Consider the following 23,707-nt stretch of genomic DNA (forward strand, 5'->3'; position numbering starts at 1 on the left):
TTAAGTTCATGAATCCAGATGGATCTCTATTACAATCCCCAAAGAGGGCACTTTAAGTTGATGATTACTTCTATGTGTAGAAATCTTTATTTTGGGCTCCAGTACTCTGGAATGCCCTCCCAGTAAAAGTTCGAGATGCCACCTCAGTAGAAGCATTTAAGTCTCACCTTAAAACTCATTTGTATACTCTAGCCTTTAAATAGACCTCCTTTTTAGACCGGTTGATCTGCAGTTTCTTTTCTTTTTCTCCTATGTCCCACTCTCCCTTGTGGAGGGGGTCCGGTCCGACCCGGTGGCCATGTACTGCCCGCCTGTGTATCGGCTCGGGACATCTCTGCGCTGCTGATCCGCCTCCGCTTGGGATGGTTTCCTGCTGGCTCCGCTGTGAGCGGGACTCTCTCTGCTGTGTTGGATCCGCTTTGGACTGGACTCTCGCGACTGTGTTGGATTCAATATGGATTGAACTTTCACAGTATCATGTTAGACCCGCTCGACATTCGTCCTCTCCAAGGTTTCTCATAGTCATCATTGTCACCGACGTCCCACTGGATGTGAGTTTTCCTTGCCCTTATGATTCAGGGCTATATAAGTAAACATTGATTGATTGATTGATTTATAATTGAATCACTCAGTAAAAAATGGATGGATGGATGAATCACTTGTTTATTTTTCAACAAGTTTTTAGGTATTTTTACATCTTTTTTTATCAAATAAATCAAGAAAGACTACTACAAATGAGCAATATTTTGCACTGTTGTACAATTTAGTAAATCAGAAACTGATGACATAGTGCTGTATTTTGCTTCTTTATCTCTTTTTTTCAACCAAAAATGCTTTGCTCTGATTAGGGGGTACTTGATTTAAAAAAATGTTCACAGGGGGTACATCACTGAAAAAAGGTTGAGAACCACTGCTCTAAGGTACACCAGCTTAAAGTTAAAGTACCACTGATAGGCACACACACACTACGTAACCGGCCGGCACGCACATAGTGTTGTGTAACAGCGGGCACAGCTACATATTAGAACAGGGGTGCCCTGTTCTAATATGTAGCGAGGGTGTGTCAGTCGATCACAAGCCAGGCATTAAAAAGATAGACATAAAAATGAGCAATCATCAATCTTCACCAAGACTTCACTTTCGTCAGTTGTTTGACATTCTCGGCACCTGAGAATCTTGTGAGATGACGCTGGCTGCTGCGAGCTCATTTTTAAGAAAAAAAATCACTGACAGGACGGACCGAGAGAAACACTTTTTATTTCAACAGACTCTTGGGCCGTACCTGCTGTCAAAACTCTAAAGACCGACTGCACAGTTCCTGTCTTCAACATAAAAGACCTGTGTCAGGCAGTTTGTCTATGTTTTAGTTTTTTTCCTCTGCATTTGTCTGTTTCCTCTGTGTTTAATATCTCCTGTCTTTAGTTCGTGTCTAGTGCTCTTATTTTGTCAGCTTCCTGTCTTGTTCCCTGAGTGCTGTGTTTCTCCTCAGCTGCGGCTGATTAGCACCTGGTCACACCTGTTGCCAAACAGCCTGCTCCTATTTGTACCTGCTTTGTTTTGTGTCAGTTGCTGGATCATTGTATTGTCATTTAGACTTGTCGTTGCCATATGTTGCTCTTGTCGTGTCGATGTGATTCTTTTCAGCTATTACCTGTCGTGCTACATTTTGTCCTGATCGTCGTAGCGGTAAGCTGTTCTTGTTAGGGTTAGTACCCAGCAGAGGTGGGTAGAGTAGCCAGAAATTGTACTCAAGTAAGAGTACTGTTACTTTAGAGATTTACTACTCAAGTAAAAGTAAGGAGTAGTCACCCAAATATTTACTTGAGTAAAAGTAAAAAGTATGTTGTGAAAAAAACTGCTCAAGTACTGAGTAACTGATGAGTAACCTGTTTGTTTAATAATTACGGCAACAAATAATGCACAAAAACATAAAAATAGCAATGAGCAAATTCCTAGCCAGGAATATCTCTTAAGCAACTAAAACAATAATATATATTAAATAATAATACATTAAAATAAAAAAATTAAGGCAAATTGAGCCACAATAACTTAACAGCACCATAGGCTCAGTAGGCATTTATTGATTGATTGATTGATTGATTGATTTATTGATTGATTGAAACTTTTATTAGTAGATTGCACAGTACAGTACATATTCCCTACAATTGACCACTAAATGGTAACACCCCAATAAGTTTTTCAACGTTAATCAATTACTTAATAAATGACCAAGTCGAGGTCATCTACCTCATATATACATACACATATCATATATATATATATATATATATATATATATATATATATATATATATATATATATATATATATATATATATATATGTGTGTGTTTTTTTATTTTGCCGTTTTTGTTGACATGTTAAAGGTGTTTTAATGAATATACATGCATGTTTAACATATAGACTCCTATCTTTCATGAAGACAAGAATATAAGTTGGTGTATTACCTGATTTTGATGACTTGCATTGATTGGAATCAGACAGTATAGTGCTGATAATGTCCACATTTTCAAATGGAGGAGAAAAAAAGTTCCTCTTTTCTGTCTAATACCACATGAAAGTCGTTGGTTTTTGGCATCTTATTTGTCCAGCTTCCATATTCGTTTTTATACACTTTACAAGAAATACATTGGCGGCAAACTCCGTAGCTTACTAGCTTGTTTGCTCTGGCTTTCGGAGACTCTTATTTTGTTAGCGCAGGCGCGATGGAGCGGCGCTTTTATTGTGAAGACAGGAACTGTGCGATCAGTCTTTAGGCTTGTGATGGGAAGTACGGTTGAAATAAAGTCTTTTTTCCTTTACACTTTTGATTGATTGATTGAAACTTTTATTAGTAGATTGCACAGTACAGCCTTCCGCCCGATTGTAGCTGAGATAGGCGCCAGCACCCCCCGCGATCTTGAAAGGGAATAAGCGGTAGAAAATGGATGGATGGATGCACAGTACAGTACACATTCTGGTTTTGTTTGATTGGTCCAACGTCACAAGTGACTGCATTTGATTGGTGAAACGCAGGCATGAGTAGTTCCTACTTTGAATGCGTGTCTGACAAAATCAAAACAAACAAAGCGTGCATTAACAGATCGATAAAAAAAAAAAAGTAGCGAGTAACGAGCTGATTGTAGATAAATGGAGCGCAGTAAAAGTAGCGTTTTTTCTTTATAAATATACTCAAGTAAAAGTAAAAGTATGTTGCATAAAAACTACTCGTAGAAGTACAATTTATCCCAAAAGTTACTCAAGTAGATGTAACGGAGTAAATGTAGCGCGTTACTACCCACTTCTGGTAGCCAGAACTTCCAACACAATCAATATTTAGCTAGAAGCAATTTCCAAAATTGCCAAAAAGATTGTGCATTATACAAATTGTGCATTATACAAATTGCGCCCATTGATTTGCAAAATGTGCACCACACATTATTCAAATAAATAGCTGGAAGCAATTTGCAAAAGATTGCGCATTATACAAATTGCTTACATTGGTATTGTTGGTCTGCGATGAGGTGGCGACTTGTCCAGGGTGTATTCCGCCTTCCGCCCGATTGTAGCTGAGATAGGCGCAAGCGCCCCCCGCGACCCCAAAAGGGAATAAGCGGTAGAAATGGATGGATGGATGGGATGGGGTATTGTGCTTACAACAATTGGCTCCCATTACTTTGTGTATTTTGTGAAACAGGTCAAAATGTCTCTTTGAGTGGTAATTGGTTGCCGACCCCTGCACTACGACTACTCTACATTGTATCAACACCTCTTTCCAAGCATTGAAATCCTCTTTGTCAATTTACAGAGAAAAGGTTATTTTCCTACGGAAACAGAACGATTAGTTTTCCTGGTTGCCATGGAGACGTATCACATCTATGTGAGAGCAGGAAGTAAGAGTCGCTTTCCTTTTTTTTTTTTTTTTTTGGTTGTTGCCTTACAGAGCAGAGCACTTTGGAACGATGGACTTACCAGAAACTATCAGAAGACGTTTGGAGGACCTTTCTCGGAACGTCTTTGTGGACCAGAGTCAGGCTCCGTCGAAGGACAGCCGCACGTCTGCACACGGTAACGTCAACACGCAGCTAGCATAGCAGGAGATAGCATGGATGCTATGCTAGCTAACCACGCGGATGTTGTCTGTAGCTTTTCGTTTACTGGAAAAAATTAAAAACATTTTTCTTTCAAAAACACTCGTTGCTTTTCAGACAGACGTGTTTTGTCCAGCCTGCCCCTCCAGATGTCTCTCTTCTTTAACATGTGGTTCTTCCCCCTGTGGTGGATCAGTGAAACTGTCATGTTGCACCTTAAAGTAAGAACACCTTTCATCCTATCGCCTTTTCCACAACTCTTTCGAATATCTCTGATTTTAGGGTGTTAAAATATATTACAAACATTTTTTTCTACACTTAGCTTTGAAATCACCCAAAGCAGAAAACAAACTGTATTACTGTTTTTTTCTTTTGTTTTTTCTTTTTTCTTTTATAAACCTTTATTTATAAATTGCGACAAAATAAGTACAAAAATAGTACAAATCAGCGCCAGGGGGTTGTAAACTCAATAAAGTAACTAAAATGGAATGCAATATATATATACACACATACACACACAGTGGGGCAAACAAGTATTTAGTCAGTATGGTGAAGAACAATACTGAGTTGCATCCCAAAAACACCAGACCTACTGTGAAGCATGGGGGTGGAAACATCATGCGTTGGGGATGTTTTTCTGCTAAGGGGACAGGACGATTGATCCGTGTTAAGGAAAGAATGAATGGGGCCATGTATCGTGAGATTTTGAGCCAAAAACCTCCTTCCATCAGGGAGAGCTTTGAATGGTTGACCAAATATTTATTTTCCACCATATTTACAAATAAATTCTTTAAAATTCCTACGTGAATTCCTGAATTTTTTTCCCACATTCTGTCTCTCACAGTTGAAGTGTACCTATGATGAAAATTACAGATCTCTGTCATTATTTTAAGTGGGAGAACTTGCACAATCGGTGGCTGACTAAATACTTTTTTGCCCCACTGTGTATATATATATGGCTTCACGGTGGCAGAGGGGTTAGTGCGTCTGCCTCACAATACGAAGTTCCTGCAGTCCTGGGTTCAAATCCAGGCTCGGGATCTTTCTGTGTGGAGTTTGCATGTTCTCCCCGTGAATGCGTGGGTTCCCTCCGGGTACTCCGGCTTCCTCCCACTTCCAAAGACATGCACCTGGGGATAGGTTGATTGGCAACACTAAATTGGCCCTAGTGTGTGAATGTGAGTGTGAATGTTGTCTGTCTATCTGTGTTGGCCCTGCGATGAGGTGGCGACCTGTCCAGGGTGTACCTTGCCTTCTGCCCGATTGTAGCTGAGATAGGCGCCAGCGCCCCCCGCGACCCCGAATGGGAATAAGCGGTAGAAAATGGATGGATGGATATATATATATATATATATATATATATATATATATATATATATATATATATATATATATATATATTATATATAATATATATATATATTAGGGGTGTGAGAAAAAAATGGATTCGAATACGAATCGAATCGAATACGTTGTGCGATTCAGAATCAATTCTCATTTTTAAAAAAATCAATTTTTGTTTTTGTTTTTTATTTTTTAATCAATCCAACAAACCACTACACACTAATACCATAACAATGCAATCCAATTCCAAAACCAAACCTGACCCAGCAACACTCAGAACTGATATAAACAAAGCAATTGAGAGGAGACACAAACACGACACAGAACAAACCAAAAGCAGTGAAACAAAAATGAATATTACCAACAACAGTATCAATATTAGTTATAATTTCAGCATAGCAGTGTTTAAAAATCCCTCATTGACATTATCATTAAACATTTATAAAGAAATTTTAAAAAAGAACAATAGTGTGACATCGCATCTCATAAACTTGACAACACACGGTGTCCAATATTTTCACAAAGATAAAATAAGTAATATTTTTGGTTCGTTTAATAGTTAAAACTAATTTACATTATTGCAATCAGCTGATAAAACATTGTCCTGTATAATTATAAAAGCTTTTTTTTTTTTTTTAAATCTACTACTCTGCGAGCATGTCAGCAGACTGGGGTAGATCCTACTGAAATCCTATGTATTGAATGAATACAGAATCGTTTTGAATCGGAAAAATATCGTTTTTGAATCGAGAATCGCGTTGAATTGAAAAACATTTATATATTATCGAATCGCGACCCCAAGAATCGATATTGAATCGAATTGTGGGACACCCAAAGACTCGCAGCCCTAATATATATATATATATATATATATATATATATATATATATATATATATATATATATATATATATATATATATATATATATATATATATATATATAATAAAACAAAGTGCAAATCCACAGGCTCACACAAGTTCAGTAAATAATTAAAATTTGGAACACAGCATTATCGTTTTCATAGCTTTTTGGTTGTTTGAGCTAGAGAGTGTTTTTAATGTAGTTCTAATTCTTTTTTAAAAGGTACAGAAAACAGGTCGGGTATTGAGAAACTTACATTTATGAATATAAAACTTAGCCAATTGTATAATAAGGTTGCATAGGTAAAATTAATTTTCAAATTTTTTTCATACAGTGTAATTCCAAATAGCACATAGGCGCCAGCGCCCCCCGCGACCCCGAAAGGGAATAAGCGGTAGAAAATGGATGGATGGACATCTTTGAAACAAAGCACACATTTGTCATGAATATTGTCCAGGATGAAGCGACAGATGAAACAAAGTGTATTACGTGAACAAATGGTGTGGAGCAGTACAGTAAATGGGTAGATCGATCCCTATAGGTTGTATTCACTTGACGTCACGTCCAGCTTGTTAAAACCATGCCAGGCAAGAAGTGGTGGGCCAGCGAGCGTCTGTTGTCATAGCGTTTTGTGCGAAATTTTGCCCTTTTCGAAGAAAAATGTGCTATGCTTGTGTTGTTTGGCTTTTGCAACCGTTCAAATTGAAAACAAAAGGATAAGTTTCTTTAGAGTTCCCTCAAGAAGTAATCAAGGAGGGTGAAAGAGTGCAAGATCATACGAAAAAGTGGCACACACTCCAGTCACAGACGGCAGAGTCGAAGAACATATGAGATATATACACAAAGTCTGTGTTTTTGCTCTCAAAAACCTCCTTTTTCATCTGTCGTGTAGAATGATATCTCCAATACCAGATAGTTCGACATGTCTGGGAACACGACCGCCGGATAATACTTTGTATCACTCGACAAATCTTATTTTAATAACTTATAGGGATAAATTATATTGCATAATTTGCACTTTTTGCTCATATAAAATGATAAATGGGTTGTACTTGTATAGCGCTTTTCTACCTTCAAGGTACTCAAAGCGCTTTGACACTACTTCCACATTTACCCATTCACACACACATTCACACACTGATGGAGGGAGCTGCCATGCAAGGCGCCAACCAGCACCCATCAGGAGCAAGGGTGAAGTGTCTTGCTCAGGACACAACGGACGTGACGAGGTTGGTACTAGGTGGGAATTGAACCAGGGACGCTCGGGTTGCGCACGGCCACTCTCCCCACTGCGCCACGCCGTCCATATCCGTTTTTAATGGTAAAATCCAGGCCCCTTGCATACTTAGATAGTTCACACTCGTGGAGTGACATTATATTTCTACAGCACTTTTCTCTAGTGACTCAAAGCGCTTTACATAGTGAAACACATGATCTAAGTTACATTTAAACCAGTGTGGGTGGCATTGGGAGCAAGTGGGTAAAGTATCTTGCCCAAGGACACAACGGCAGTGACTAGGATGGTGGAAGCGGGGATCGAACCTGAAACCCTCAAGGTACTGGCACTGCCGCTCTTGTCAACCGAGCCATCCAACAGCCATTTGGTTTGGCGGCCCACCACTTCTTCATTTCTGTTCAAAAGTCACGTGTCCGAAGACAACCTATACATAACTATCGGATAAAGACTGATGTTTATTGTTTAATACTTTGGTTATTTGGCTGTGTTTTCACTACTTGACGGTTTTGCTTAAAGCATTTCCAAACTCTTACAACCTTAAAACCAACCTAGTTTATTTCTCATAATTTTATGCCGTTCATCCTTAATATAAATATTTGAATGACAAGAAATAAATCTGAATTCGAATCTCAACCGATAAAACACATTTTTTATTTATGCAAATGTATGTTTCTGTTACATTGTTGTTATTATAAGTACATATTGTTATATTATTAACAAACACACAAGTTCCTGTTAAAGAAAGTTTTTTTGCGTATATTTTGCACAACTGACTTTATTCCGCGCAAACAACTGAATGTAATAAAAGGGAATCTAGTAATCATTTTCTTATACTGCATTTATATCAGTATTTCCTGTTCATTTTAATCAAGACATGGGGACCACTAAAAATAGATTATCTGTTCACCTCGCTTTTAAACACATTATAACACAATGAGTCTAAAGAGCAGAAGTTATCGGTGTTGCCAACTTCATGACTTTGTCGTTATATTAGCAGGTAATCAGAGCCCTGTAGATACTGTTAAAAAAGTGACTTGAAAATACTATCGCTATTCTCAAGGAGCAGCGAAAAATTGCTGCCGGGGGCCGACAAAAGCGACAGGAAAACAGTAAATTTGTAGTTTTTGAACATATTTGTTTAATTTCTTGTGTTTTTATACTCACTTTTTGCAAATGCTTCATTGCTAAATATGCAAATGCAGAGATTACATATACCTCAGTTCTGTCTGTTAACCAAACCACATTTCTGTATTGTATGTGTTATTTCTATCCTACTAGTATTCTGCTTTGCCGGACTACTACAAGTTCATCTTGGTGACTGTCCTAATCCTGATGACTGGGATTGAGGCCATTAGACTCTATCTTGGTTATGTGGGCAACATGCATGAAAAGGTATGGCATCATAACATGTGGCAGAATGAAATAATGGATTCCACTCACGTACATTTGTGGCAACAGCAATGCTGGTACCTGATTTTGATGCAATTGTTCTGCTTTGTGAAAGGTGGCAGAGTTGGCTGGCTTTTGGCTGTTGAGCATCCTGCTGCAGTTGCCACAAATCCTCTTTCAGCTCTTCAATGAAGGCATTCTCATACAACCGCTGGAAAGAGGTGTTCATATTGTGCTAGCTCTTTTCATCCTCACTCAGGTATGCTGCTAAAACACTATCAAAGGTCAACTAACAATGGTGCTCTATTTTGCCTTTAAAGCGCTCAAAAAACATCCAAAAGCCTCCATCATCGTTTTATATAGACACTGTAAGTATATGTGTTAGGTAATACCAGGCTTATTTATAATAACGTGTATTAATTTACCAGGATCATCACAACGTTTGCTTTTCCCATTCACAACAAACACTAAGCATCATGCAGCAATCTTGCTATGTGATGAACAAGATATACAAACTTCGAACATAATAAAACAATCACTTACTGTACAATGTCTGTTCTCACTAGGATGCTGACTGATTGGATGTTCATATTTTCCCATTTCCTCATGAAAGGTTTAAAAAAAAGTGCCCCAGTTGGGTGTCTTTTTTTGCCATTTCCAGGTATGAGTTGAACGTCTAAATTGACCAAACCTCTCAGTTTATGGCCACATTCCCCTATTATCCAGGTGAGAGGCATGATCAAGAATCAACTTTCACGGGCAGCACGGTGAAACAGTGGTTAGTGCATCTGCCTCACAATACGAGGTCCTGGGTTCGATCCTGCGCTCGGGATCTTTCTGTGTAGAGTTTGCATGTTCTCCCCATGACTAAGTGGGTTCCCTGCGGATACTCCTCCCACCTCCAAAAAACTTGCACCTGGGGATAGGTTGATTGGCAACACTAAATTGTCCCTAGTGTATAAATGTGAGTGTGAATGTTGTCTGTCTATCTGTGTTGGCCCTGTGATGAGGTGGCGACTTGTCCAGTATGTACACCGCCGTCCGCCCGAGTGCAGCTGGGATATGTTATAGTTATTTTATGTCAGACCCAGGGGGATCCATCGCACAGAAGAAAACACATACTACAATGCTTAAACACAAAATACAAGCAAAATTAAATATATAAAAACTTGTATGAAAATAAACATTCCACAAGATTCGATAATGATGGATGATACTGCATACGTCACCAGCCACATAGGGGCTTTACAACCCATTTTAAAATGGTTCTATTATCATCCCATCCATCCATTTTCTACCGCTTATTCTCTTTGGGGTTGCAGGGGGCGCTGGTGCCTATCTCAGCTACAATCGGGCGGAAGGCGGGGTACACCCCAGACAAGTCGCCACCTCATCGCAGGGCCAACACAGATAGACAGACAACATTCACACTCACATTCACACACTAGGGCCAATTTAGTGTCGCCAATCAACTTATCCCCAGGTGCATGTTTTTGGAAGTGGGAGGAAGCCGGGGTACCCGGAGGGAACCCACGCATTCACGGGGAGAACATGCAAACTCCACACAGAAAGATCCGGAGCCTGGGATTGAACCCAGGACTACTCAGGACCTTCGTATTGTGAGGCAGACGCACTAACCCCTCTTCCACCGTGAAGCCCGGTTCTATTATCATTTACATACCAAATAATTAGGGCTGTCAAAATTAACAACGTAACTTGTGATTAATCACAGACAAAATATATCGCAATAATCATGAAAACACATTAATCATGCAATTTATTGTGACTGTACAAGCTCTTTTACTTTACGGTCAGTGATTAGATCAATGTAAACATAATTACAAAAATGAGGGAGGACACTCAAGACTGGCAAATTTCACTGCGAATTACAGCCTGAAATAACTTCTCATAAAACTGTCACCAAGTTTCGTTCAAATAAATGACATGTATTCAAGTAAAGCGTTTAAAAACATAAAATAGCATCTGTGTACAAATATTGTGGTCTCAAGTATTAAATATTAAAGTGAATAAATCACCTGTGATTAATCATGATTTATCCAAATTTTAAAATGTGATTACAGGTATATCTGTAGAAAAAATATATTATTTGACAACCCTACAAATAATATATTGCATTATATAGTTATTGCAGGATGTATATCGCAATAGGGATTTTAGGTTAGAATACCCGTCCCTAATGGACATAATTATCTTTGTCTTTTTCTATTAATATTAACAACATATTTATTTTGTCTTTTTCCTTGCTAGGCTGTCGTTGGTTTTGTGGCTCTGCGGGACTTGGTCAGACACACTGAAAGTCAATTCCATCTGCACCAGTTTGACTGAAACTTCCGTTTATCAACTTTTGGAACAAACACCTCATTGATTCAGACAGAAAGAAAATATATTTATTTTTTTGTATTTTAGTCAGCATATTTCACCTGCAATTTTGATATGGTTTTGTGTACATTTGTAAATAATAAAAACATTATAAATGGATACTGCAAAAAGAAAAGTGTCAGTTTGTCATGTTAGATCCAGGAAAGTTTGAAAACTCTTATCAGACACCATGATGTCATTGAGTAGGATCCTCCTGTAAACATCCATCCATGTGAATGTCCATTATTCCAGTAAGCAATGTACTCTGCATAAGAGCAGACTGGGAAATTCTGGCAACTGGCTCCTCAGAACGGGTACCTTTTTAGACATTTTCTTTGAAAGTGACGAAATTGGAGATCCTCAGCCTCAAGCTCACCTGTTTAACTTTGTGGGCGTGGATTACTTTGTCACAGGGGGTAAAACACCTTTTGTTTCCGTCCCTTCTAAAGCTCCATTCCACAGTCTAAGGAAAAACAAAAACACATGTGAACGCTTGTTCTATTACTGCCATATCCCAACAAATACTAGCTTATACATTAGCATACATATGCACATAAATATAGTAGGGCTGTCTAAATTAGTTTAGTATTTTTTGTCATTACTAATCTGATTAAAATGTTCAATTGCAGCATCTCTGGCAAAGCTTGATAAGATTTGAAAGCTGTTGCAGTCGTGGTTGTATCGCAACAAAAGCAGGGCACCTGATGTTCTGGCGGATCAGTCAACAATAAGTTTTTATATATATATATATATATATATATATATATATATATATATATATATATATATATATATATATATACTGCGATGAGGTGGCGACTTGTTCAGGGTGTACCCCGCTTTCCACCCGATTGTAGCTGAGATAGGCACCAGCGCCCCCCGCGACCCCAAAGGGAATAAGCGGTAGAAAATGGATGGATGGATACATACATATATATATATATATATATATATATATATATATATATATCTCGGTATATATGATATCTGTCTATTACCTGACCGCTTCTATGTTAGCTACCTCTCTTTGTTTATAATGTATATTTTCTGCTGTATTTACTCTATTTTATGCTGCCCTTTTTTTTCTTTTTTTCTGCAGCTGTTACAAATACTGTGATATTGTACATGGTAATTGGGATTTGTTATATATTGTATATGTTAAATAAAAATATAATATATCTACCGCTTATTCCCTTTTGGGGTCGCGAGGGGCGCTGTTGCCTATTTTTAGTAACAATCGGGCGGAAGGCGGTGTACACCCTGGACAAGTCGCCAACTCATCGCAGGGCTAACACAGATAGACAGACCACATTCACATACTAGGGCCAATTTAGTGCTGCCAATCAACCTATCCCCAGGTGCATGTCTTTGGAGGTGGGAGGAAGCCGGAGTACCCGGAGGGAACCCACACAGTCACAGAGAGAACATGCAAACTCCACACAGAAAGACCCCAAGCCCAGGATTGAACCCAGGACTACTCAGGACCTTTGTATTGTGAGGCAGACGCACTAACCCCTCTTTCACCATGCTTCCCATGTAAATATTACACGTTATATTTTATATTGCTACTATGGTAGATTTAGTCTACTTAATACATGCATTATCCTTTCCATCCTTTGAAACTGAGCTACTATGTGGAACAAATTTTCCCTTGTGGATCAATAAAGTTTGTCTAAGTGTAATATATTGTCGTAAAGGAGAGAATGTATTAATGCCACAATGGGGAAATTATGTGCTTGCAGTGCAGGTTCAAAAAGTCTACAAAAAATAAGAGGGAAAAAGACATAGAATACCAGAGCTTGCATTTTATATGTACCACTTGCATACTCAGTATCCCCAGTGGTTATATAATGCAGGAAAGTTTAGTAGAACATGGCAAAGTCAGGTTTTATGATGGTTTGACTCTGGAACTTAACTGAATTGTTATTTTCCAATAGGGAAAAAGGACATTGTCCCAAAACATACCTACAGATCCACTGTACTTCTTTAATTGCAACATCAATTTGAAAGTAGCTTGGTTAGTAAACATAGGTGAGCCAAATTATGAAAGTAAAACCAGAATCAAATACATTTGTACCTGTTTCCTCTCAGGTCAGTGCACCCCAGTACAGGACCTAATCTATTAGAGTAGGACATTGCTTTTCTCCGAGAAATTTCCACGATGAGGTTTTCACGATTTCGCTTTCGAAATGGAAGAAGTTTCAGCAATCCAACTAAATAAAATGACAGGAAAGTTCACCTTTTAAAACACATTAATTGCAAGTATTTTAATGTTAACAATAAATCATGCACAAAGGAAACAATAACCTGCTACAATAAATTGGTTTATCATACGTTCTACTTTAAACATTTATTCATGAATAAGCAGTCTACTATAACAGTGGTTCTCAAATGGGGGTACGCGTACCCCTGGGGGTACTTGAAGGTATGCCAAGGCGAACGTGAGATTTTTTAAAAACATTCTAAAAATAGAAACAATTAAAAAATCCTTTCTAAATATATTTATTGAATAATACTTCAACAAAATATGAATGCAAGTTCATAAACTGTAAGAAGAAATGCAAAAATGCAATATTCAGTGTTGACAACTAGATTTTTTGTGGACATGTTCCATAAATATTGATGTTAAAGATTTCTTTTTTTGTGAAGAAATGTTTAGAACAGTGGTTCTCAACCTTATTGGAGGTACCGAACCCCACCAGTTTCATATGCGCATTCACCGAACCCTTCTTTAGTGAAAAATAAAATGTTTTTTAAATTCAAGACAAAGTTCTATGTTTCTGGCAACACTTTAGTATGGGGAACATATTCTAAGTAACAAATACTTAATTTAGAGTTATTTGAACACTAGGGAAACATATTCTAAGTAAAAAAGACTTAATTTAGAGTTTGGTTAGGGTTAGGGTCAGGGTTAGAGGGTTCGGGTTATAATAAGGCCATGCCGAATAAGGCATTAATAAGTACTTAATAATGACTAGTTAAGAGCCAATATGTTACTAATTTGCATGTTAATAAGCAACTGATTAATGGTGAATAGGTTCCCCATACTAACTTGTACCATGTTTTTTTACTGGTGCACAAAATGAACCGTGCATGAACATCCCCTTGTTCAAACAACAAAACCAACACAGTGCATAAACTCACAACAAATTACAACCTGCAAATCAGTCAGCTGTTGCCGTATCCATAATACGCCGATAGGGAGAAGCTTTTATTTACACGATGAGTTTGGTGTGTTTTGACCGCCGCCGAACCCCTGAGGCCGACTCACCGGTGGTTTAGAATTAAGTTCATGAATTCAGATGGATCTCTATTACAATCCCCAAAGAGGGTACTTTGAGGTGATGATTACTTTTATGTGTAAAAATCTTTATGTATAATTGAATCTCTTGTTTATTTTTCAACAAGTTTTTAGTTTTTTTTCCCAAATAGTTCAAGAAAGACCACTAAAAAATGAGCTATATTTTGCACTGTTATACAATTTAATAAATCAGAAACTGCTGACATAGTGCTGTATTTGACTTCTTTATTTTTTTTTTACCTAAAATGCTTTGCTCTGATTAGGGGGTACTTGAATTAAAAAAATGTTCACAGGGGGTGCATCACTAAAAAAAGGTTGAGAACCACTGTACTATAACACATTCTTAATTATTTGTCAAGGTAAAATTTGTAATACATAGCTCTTGTATAAAATGTCATAAGTGGTCAGGCAAGGTAAATTTGTTGTGTCAATATTGAGGACTAACCTTCTCCAACATCTCCTGCCTCTCTCTTATCTCGCCATTTTGTGTTGGATGTGTCTGCATGTACAGGTGGCAAATCCCGGTGGACATAATAACGATTTTGGCCACGAATGGAATTTGTCGCTCTGTAAACAGGGTGGCCAGTGAAATGATCAATGGTGATGCTTGACAGCAGATGCCTTGAGGGATCAATGTCAAAAGAGTGACACAGACAGCACAGATGAGGAAAATGTGAATATGAATTGACTACATTAATAATTGATAGTCAAAAACTGGGTTTTACCTGTCAGTTTCTGCACGATCTGGTGATAGCTCTAAAAAGTAACACAAATTACTTTTCAGTTTCTGTGTGGAACTACTAAGTGTGCAAACCAAACATTAGAAGATGCAGAACTCACGAGAGTTGCAATGCTGCTCCTGCTGACTATGATGCTGCTGGTTTGGTTGACTACATTGTTGAAGGTTTGGAAAAAGAGCACTGAAGTGAAGCAGTTTCTGTTGACCATTATGCTGCTGGCTGGGGTGACTACATTTTTGAGAGTTTGGAAAGAGAGCACGGAGGTGTAGCAGCTGTGATGAATATCTCCATTGTGCTGTGTCCCTTTGTTGGTCTGCTGGACATAAACATTACACGCGCTAGTCATTTATAGCCTATTCAGACAGGTGTCAAACTCAGATCAGGCCCGCCACAGGAAATAACGTGCATCAATAAAGCACTTCAGCTATCCATCCATCTTCTACTGCTTGTCCCGTTTGAGGTTGCGGGGGGTCCTGGAGCCTATCTCCAATAAAGCACTTAATCTTTCCTTCTAAATATTTGTTCTTTCAGTTTTGACAGAAAAACTTTAATATTATCTGATAATGCAACAAACATTGTATTAAAGGGGAACTGCATTCTTTGTGGAATTTTGCCTATAATTCACATGTCACATTTGCTGTAGTCGTGATCCCAGAGTGCAGGTAAAACTGTATCTAATTTCTCAATAATTTCTCAACAAACAAAAGATGTGTGCAGCTAAGAGTACACCGAAAGCGAGAAGAACACAAATGCCGCAAGGCTAGTCAGTGTAATGAAGTAACATTGCTACTGCCGCGCTCCACTGAGCTACTGCATCGTCTCTGAGTTAGAAAAAAGTTAACACTAGATTAGAACTAATGCTTTGCACTTGTATAGTACAAAACACAAAACCAGTGAAGTTGGAACATTGTGTAAATTGTAAATAAAAACAAGAGTACAGTGATTTGCAAATCATTTTTAACCTATATTCAATTGAAAAGACTGCAAAGACAAGATACCGGTACTTAACGTTCAAACTGGAAAACGTTATTTTTTGCAAATACTAGCTCATTTGCAATTTGATATCTGCAACCTGTTTCAAAAAAGCTGGCACAAGTGGCAAAAAAGACTGAGAATGTTGAGGAATGAACATCAAATACTTATTTGGAACATCCCACAGGTTAACAGGCTAATTGGGAACAGGTGGGTGCCATCATAGGGTATAAAAACAGCTTCCATGAAATGCTCAGTCATTCACAAACAAGGATAGGGCGAGGGTCACTACTTTGTGAACAAATGCAGAGCAAATTTTCCAACAGTTTAAGAACATTTCTCAACAAACTATTGCAAGGAATATAGGGATTTCACATCTACGGTCCATAATATCATCAAAAGGTTCAGAGAATCTGAATCTGAAAAACATTGAATGCCCGACATTAGTGTGTAAAGGATATCAACACATGGGCTCAGGAACACTTCAGAAAACCACTGTCGGTAACTACAGTTCGTCGCTACTTCTGTAAGTGCAAGTTAAAACTTTATTATGCAAAGCGAAAGCCATTTATCAACAACACCCAGAAACGCCGCCGACTTTGCTAGGCCAGAGTACATCTAAGATAGACTGATGCAAAGTGGAAAAGTGTTCTGCGGTCTGACGAGTCCATATTTCAAATGATTTTTTTACCCAAGGCATGGATAACTTACCCATCTGTGAAGGCAATATTAATGTTGAAAGGTATATACAGGTTTTGGAGCAACATTTGTTGCCATCCAAGAAATGTTATCATGGATGCCACTGCCTATTTCAGCAAGTTACAACAGTGTGGCTTCATAGTAAAATATTGCGGGTACTAAACTAGCCAGCCTGTAGTTCAGACCTGTCTCCCATTGAAAATGTGTGGCGCAATATGAAGCGTAAAATATCAATCAATCAATCAATGTTTACTTATATAGCCCTAAATCACTAGTGTCTCAAAGGGCTGCACAAACCACTACGACATCCTCGGTAGGCCCACATAAGGGCAAGGAAAACTCACACCCAGTGGGACATCGGTGACAATATTGACCACTTAAGTTGTACATCAAGCAAGATTGGGAAATAATTTCACCTGAAAAGCTTCAAAAACTGGCCTCCTCAGTTCCCAAACGTTTACTGAGTGTTGTTAAAATGAGAGGCCACGTAACACAGTGGTTAAAAATGCTCCTGTGCCAATTTTTTTGCAATGTGTTGCTGCCATTTAATTATAAGTTAATGATTATTTGAAAAAAAAAAATCAGTTTCTCAGTTCGAACATTAAATATCTTGTCTTTGCAGTCTATTCAATTGAATATAAGTTGAAAAGGATTTGCAAATCATTGTGTTTTGTTTTTACTTATGATTTGCACAACGTGCCAACTTCACTGGTTTTGGGTTTTGTAATATCATGGAGGCGATTGTACATTATTATTATCCATTTTCCATCCATTTTTCTACCGCTTATTCCCTTTGGGGTCACGGGGGGTTAGTGCTGTCAAATGATTTTTTTTTGACAGCCGTAAGTATTATTCATATATTTTTACTTTTACAAGCGGCCCTGTGAGGACAGCCATAACTGCGACGTGGCCCTCAGTGGAAACGAGTTTGACACCCTTCAACTACATGCTTTGATTTTCAAGTGGCAACTGATGCTTTACTGCAGGTACAAGTTAAAAATAAACAATAAAACATTGGAGATAAAACACAACCTGGATGAGGTGAGAGAGCTAAAATGGTGTTGATATTTGGACATGGCCTCTCGTAGCGATGCAAGTTGGCTGCTGTCTTTGTTTCTTCTCCACAATCGCCCTAAAACAACCACACAATATCCAAATAGTAAGGCAGATTCAGTTAATACGTTTACACAAAAAATTCTTAAAACCTTTCCATAAAATCTTGTAGAGGGGTGGGATATGAGCCCAAGAAAAAACAATTAAGTTTGTTGTACATCTTTTTTTCATTTATTTTACTGCATTACTTTCTGTGTAAAAGATAGAGATGCGTGGATAGGCAATTATATCATCCGCAACCGCATCACTAAAGTCGTCATCCACCCACCATCCACCCGAACCAATATTTTATCAGAACCGCAACCACCCGCCACCCGCCCATTGTTATATATCCGGAATCGGCGACCTTTACCACTAAAAGAGCTAGTTTGACCCATGTCACAAAGTTAAGAAGGCAATGGGAGCCGCTAATGTTCTCGCGAATATCCGATGGTGCTCAACCAGATATCGAGAAAAAGGGCGTGCTGTGAAGCCATTACCTTTGACGCCTTCTACATCACGTGTGACGTTTGCCAGTCCAGCAACATGCTGTATGCAGCTTCCTCAAACACACGTACAAGATTGAAAGGCATACTGGGGGATACAGAGTACACTGATGGTTGTGATATAAACAACTTTAACACTTACTAATATGCGCCACACTGTGAAGCCACACCAAACAAGAATGACAAACACATTTCGGGAGAACATCCTCACAGTAACACAACATAAACGCAACACAACAAATACCCAGAATCCTTTGCACCCATGACAAAAACTGACTATATTTTGCACCCCCGCAACCCCAACCCCGCCCAACAAACCGAAGCAGGGGGGGGGGTGGGGGGTTGGCGAGGTTTGATGCTAGCGGGGTGTATAATATAGTCAGGAAGTGTCATGAATGCAAAGGATTCTGGGTATTTGTTGTGTTGTGTTTATGTTGTGTTACTGTGAGGATGTTCTCTTGAAATGTGTTTGTCATTCTTGTTTGGTGTGGCTTCACAGTGTGGCGCATATTAGTAAGAGTCTTAAAATTGTTTATATCACAACCATTAGTGTACTCTGTATCACCCAGTATGCCTTGCAGTCGTGTGCGTCTGTCTGCAGAAGCCACACACAACATATAGCTGGACTGACAAGTAGATTGAACATGTTGTAGAAGGCGTCAAAGGCACAGGTGTCATAACACGCCCCAATACTTATCAACTGGGTGACTGCCGGAAGACATTCTTGTGAATGTTTACGTCTCCTATTGTCTTTTTCGCTTTGTGACACGGGTTTAAAATGGCTCTTTGAACGGTAAAAGTTACCGATCCCTAAACCATGTATATCAAATATTTCCAAATGGTTTAACCGCCACCCACCCGAATCTATTTTGGTTCAACCGCCACCCGCCCGAATCTATTTAAAATCTATTTTCCGTCATGTCACCCGCCCGACCCGCGGACTCCGCGGATGAGACCGCAAACCGCGCATCTCTAATAAAAGACCAAAATACTGTAGGACTGAATAAACAACAACTCTAAGGTGTCTCTTTTGCATAGCATAGTAGGTATGTGAACACACATGAACAAATAAATAAGTTAAATTTCTCTATACTTGGTATTGACTATGGCTGCAAAATAAGTTGTAACATAAAGTAATAGTCCAAAGTCAATAAGGGTCCGTGTTTCCAAAGTGGCCCTGAATGCACCACGACGTTATAGTAAGTCTAGCCAAACAGTGAAGGGTAATGACTAATAAGAAACGATCATGACGCTAACCTCAATAGTTTTAAGAGCCATCATTTATGCTTTTCATCCGTCATTTGCATCATTTTACATTGTTTTTTGCATACAAACTACAACTATTGTTTTATGTCAACATTTTGGGTGTCTGGAGTGGATTTACATATTTCATATAACTGTTTTGGTTTCCATACAATTTGATTTTCAACGGACACTTTTATTAAAACCAGGGAACCACTGTATTTGTGAATTAAGTGTGACAATCCTTTATGGGACTCCTCTTTCTGTCAGCTAAATCCACTTTAAAGGCATTGTTTTACGCTGGCAGCAGCGTAAAACTTTATTACCTTGACAGGCTCACACCCTTGCCAAAGGGTCACATGACTGACGTCTCCATGATTGCTATTTGCTGCACTTTTCCTGAGAGTGGTATTTATCTTGAAACATAAATGGTTCAAATTAGTGTCAGGAAGTCTGTCACTTGACCTTATATTAAAGACCATACCTGCCATTTTCTAATGTGTCTTCTCGGTAGCCTTTCCTGGGTGCTCTCTTTACCTGCGTTCTCCTCCTGCTGAAGGTCTGACTCCTGCATAGTCAGGAGTTCATCAGATATGTTGTACTTCTGTTCATACATTAGCCACTTGTGGGAATATGTTAGTCTCTTACAGTATTTAAAGGAAGCCCTTTTTGTTGCGCGTTAGACTTTAGCCTGTTTCTTTCTTTATGGCTCATTTTCTGTTTATGCTTCACGGAAATTTGCTGAAACGGAAAAAAAACAGCATGTAAGAAAATTAAATAGTACATATATGCATTTTTAGATCATATCATAAAAAAATTTAACTGTTCCTCCACTGGGGAGAGGAGACCACACATACAGTATACCTCTGCACGTACAGTTTGTGCCTGCTTCAGCAAATGAGCTGGAAGTTCTTCAGAATCAGAACTATCAGAACCACTGGTACTGCAAAAGAGAAATAGATAACATATTTCAGTCACGGTATGCAGTTGCACCAAACACCATAGAGAGAGGTCTTCAGCTCAATTTAACTGGGGGCCCCTGGAAGTCGTCAGAGTGAGGCTGTGCTGCATGAACTATTCACTTTGGAATCCAGTTTTAATCACGTGACTAAATTGGTTCACCACTTCTACCAGAAGTTATAGTGACCCTGAGCTATGGTAGGCCTTATAAATGTAAAATGTATTGTAAAATGTTATATTTTGACACTGTAGAGTTCCCCAGGAGATAGTCAGATACGTTACCTTACTAACAGAAAGTTGCTTTTTGTTTTGACTAAAGTGTCTTTGTAGTGCTGTCATTTTTGTGATGCACCGTTACTGTCCTTAACATTCTTTCTAGTGGGATTAAAGATTGCCAAAATATACATTAAACTACAAATTTAGTAAGGTTTCCTTTTGTCATTTTCAACCTAAAGTGTTGGTTGCACTTTATTTAGAAAATATGTGAATGCATTGGCCGGTAATTGTTGTTCACTTGCTTTTTTGTATTTATAATCTAATTCATTTAAATCTAATTCCCTTACAAGAAATAATAGGAATATAGGAAAAGTCACCTGCAGGATTCAGTATCCATTTTTTTTTCAGGATCACACTGGTTGATTTTTATCTTGCTTAAAAGTTACTGAAATAATTTAAACTCACTGAATTGTTTCACATCGTATCGTTCTAAGAAAATGAGATTGCCCCTGAATCGTATCAGCAACCACAAATATGGAATCACATTGAATTGTTAAAATGTTTACACCCCTCATATATTAAAATGATCAACAACACCCATGCATGCAAATATATATATATATATATATATATATATATATATATATATATATCCATCCATCTTCTACCGCTTGTCCCTCACGGGGTCGTGGGGGTGGCTGGAGTCTATCCCGGCTGTATTCGGGTTTAAAGCAGGGTACACCCTGGACAAGTCGCCACCTCATCGCTGGGCCAACACAGATAGACAGACAAACATTCGCACTCACATTCACACACTGGTCAATTTAGTGTTGCCAATCAGCCTATCCCCAGGTGCAAGTCATTGGAGGTGAGAGGAAGCCAAAGTACCCGCAGGGAACCCAGGCAGTCACGGTGAGGACATGCAATAATATATCCATCCATCCATTTTCTACCGCTTGTCCTGTTAGAGGTCGCAGGGGTGCTGGAGCTGCATTCAGTAGAAGCATTTAAGTCCCATCTTAAAATTCATTTGTAACTCTAGCCTTTAAATAGACCACCCTTTTAGACCAGTTGATCTGCCGTCTCTTTTCTCCTTGGTAGAGGGGGGGGCGCACAGATTAGGTGACCACAGTCGGCACCCGGGGTAGACCACTAATCAGTGCATCAGTTGGGGACGTCTGCGCTGCTGAGCTGTCTCCACTCAAGATGATCTCCTGCTGGCCCCACTATGGACTGGACTCTCACACTATTAACTAGATCCACTCGATGTCCATTGCACCGGTCGCCCAGGAGGGGGGCTCCCCACATCTATGGTCCTCTCCAAGGTTTCTCATTGAAGCCCATTGGGTTGAGTTTTTCCTTGCCCTGATGTGGGATGTCGTTGTGGCTTGTGCAGCCCTTTCAGACACTCGTGATTTATGGCTATATAAATAAACTTTGATTGATTAATTGATTCGGGCAGAAGGCAGAGTACACCCTGGACAAGTCCCTACCTCATCACAGGGTGAACACAGTTAGACAGACAACATTCCCACACAAGGGTCAATTTATATATAAATATATATAAATCTAATATATTACCCAGATTCAAAATCAGAGATGAGGACGTCCGTGTCTATTTCTTCTCCCAGACGTTCTCGGGCTTCTTTTTTCAGCATCGCTGTCAGTTCTGTCAGACAGTAAGTCATCTGAAAATATGACATTAGACTACTGAATGGCTTCATCAAGATAAACTGCACATGTTCAGTTAAGGATCAACTTAATCATAATGAGATGTGCTGCCCTCTTACCTTACTTGGCTCTGGATCACAATAGTCAAGCAAGGTGTCACAAAAGTAAAAGCCCAGCGACTTGAGGTCTTGAGTGGTAAAATGTGTTCCCTTGCGGTCACCTGATTAAACAAGACACTTAAAACATTTTGAACGTACACACATAAAGTATTCAGGTGTAAGCCAACCGAGTGTAGAGCCTCCAAACGTGGCCTCCATAGTGTAACTATTTTTGATGCCAAGTCGCCACATGGCGATTCGACCGGTTCCCTCTTTGCTCTTCTGAACCTGGAATTTACAGCTCTTGAAACAGAACTGGAAATAAAAAGAGACTTGAAAATAAGCAAGAGGAGTTATAAATGCAAATCAACAAAACATGTGTTTTTACCTTGTTGCTGGCATTCTTGCTCATCATCATCGGGAAAACTCTTTCATGAAGCCTCATTGAAGCATCCTCTTGGTTGTTACAGCCGTACATGAAGACATTGTTTTTACGGTTGTGGCCATGAAAGTCACAATATAGAACGATATCGGTCTGGTTCATTAGTCTGAGGAAAATAGACAGTAACAGTCCCTGAGAGTTGTGTACTGATGATTTGTCATCAACAACACCCATGCATGCAAATATAATATGAGCAAAACCAAGGAAATTTGAGAAACATTTAAACATCTTGTACTGTATGTAAGTATGCATTGCATTGATTATGAGAATATATAAACATACTGGCTACAGCATGTGTAATAAAAACAAGACACACACTTTTCCACCATGTTTCGGGTATGCCATACGCATGGAAAGGAGTCCCTCAGCACCGTCTTGTAATTCCTGTTGAGATCCATGCCTGCCAGAGAGCAGCGGTAGTTGCCAACCACCACACCGTCTGGGTTCAGCATTGGCACAACCTAT

At 38.9% G+C, this 23,707-nt stretch overlaps 3 protein-coding genes across 10 annotated transcripts in view; 1 reads left to right on the forward strand and 2 right to left on the reverse strand.

The window, feature by feature from the left end:
• The window catches only part of ccdc34 (coiled-coil domain containing 34), a 43,682-nt gene extending 39,268 nt beyond the window's left edge, over positions 1–4,414 (reverse strand). Inside the window, exon 1 of one of the 2 annotated variants that reach the window (XM_061917793.1) lies at positions 3,972–4,266. The gene's annotated coding sequence lies outside the window, so the exon portion shown is untranslated. Of the gene's footprint in view, positions 1–3,971 lie in introns of both variants that reach the window. The other variant, XM_061917790.1, reaches the window with a different exon arrangement.
• Positions 3,884–11,439, forward strand: tmem17 (transmembrane protein 17). 3 transcript variants are annotated; one of them, XM_061917797.1, is made up of 6 exons: positions 3,884–4,067; positions 4,208–4,311; positions 8,814–8,927; positions 9,040–9,145; positions 9,245–9,292; positions 11,193–11,439. In XM_061917797.1, exons 1-6 carry the CDS (start codon positions 3,962–3,964, stop codon positions 11,237–11,239), a joined length of 525 nt encoding a protein of 174 aa, XP_061773781.1. In that variant the 5' UTR covers positions 3,884–3,961; the 3' UTR covers positions 11,240–11,439. The 3 variants fall into 3 exon arrangements, with proteins under 3 accessions (XP_061773781.1, XP_061773782.1, XP_061773780.1); XM_061917798.1 differs by lacking the exon at positions 9,245–9,292 and having other exon boundaries at positions 3,885–4,067; XM_061917796.1 differs by lacking the exon at positions 9,245–9,292 and having other exon boundaries at positions 3,889–4,067; positions 9,040–9,183.
• agbl2 (AGBL carboxypeptidase 2) overlaps positions 10,977–23,707 on the reverse strand; it is a 31,858-nt gene continuing 19,127 nt past the window's right edge. For 3 of the 5 annotated variants that reach the window (XM_061917783.1, XM_061917785.1, XM_061917784.1), the window contains 15 exons: positions 23,561–23,703; positions 23,189–23,348; positions 22,989–23,115; positions 22,822–22,922; positions 22,613–22,719; positions 20,720–20,798; positions 20,504–20,596; positions 20,340–20,423; positions 20,182–20,271; positions 18,048–18,147; positions 15,445–15,660; positions 15,330–15,360; positions 15,050–15,225; positions 13,381–13,516; positions 10,977–11,766 (listed from right to left, as the gene is read on the reverse strand). In XM_061917783.1, coding sequence (XP_061773767.1) covers positions 11,703–11,766; positions 13,381–13,516; positions 15,050–15,225; positions 15,330–15,360; positions 15,445–15,660; positions 18,048–18,147; positions 20,182–20,271; positions 20,340–20,423; positions 20,504–20,596; positions 20,720–20,798; positions 22,613–22,719; positions 22,822–22,922; positions 22,989–23,115; positions 23,189–23,348; positions 23,561–23,703 — 1,707 coding nt within the window. In that variant the 3' untranslated portion in view covers positions 10,977–11,702. The remainder of the gene's footprint in view (positions 11,767–13,380; positions 13,517–15,049; positions 15,226–15,329; positions 15,361–15,444; positions 15,661–18,047; positions 18,148–20,181; positions 20,272–20,339; positions 20,424–20,503; positions 20,597–20,719; positions 20,799–22,612; positions 22,720–22,821; positions 22,923–22,988; positions 23,116–23,188; positions 23,349–23,560; positions 23,704–23,707) is intronic. The other 2 variants (XM_061917787.1, XM_061917786.1) reach the window with 2 other exon arrangements.

Source organism: Nerophis ophidion, linkage group LG12 (genome assembly GCF_033978795.1).
Source record: "Nerophis ophidion isolate RoL-2023_Sa linkage group LG12, RoL_Noph_v1.0, whole genome shotgun sequence".
Classification (NCBI taxonomy): Eukaryota; Metazoa; Chordata; class Actinopteri; order Syngnathiformes; family Syngnathidae; genus Nerophis; species Nerophis ophidion.

What these genes read in the sequence shown, in the direction of transcription:
- tmem17 (XM_061917796.1), top strand. Translation starts at nt 3,962, where the DNA reads ATGGACTTACCAGAAACTATCAGAAGACGTTTGGAGGACCTTTCTCGG. An exon ending in CAGCCGCACGTCTGCACACG is followed by an intron (nt 4,068 to 4,207) that starts GTAACGTCAACA and finishes GTTGCTTTTCAG; the next exon opens with ACAGACGTGTTTTGTCCAGC. An exon ending in TGGGCAACATGCATGAAAAG is followed by an intron (nt 8,928 to 9,039) that starts GTATGGCATCAT and finishes GCTTTGTGAAAG; the next exon opens with GTGGCAGAGTTGGCTGGCTT.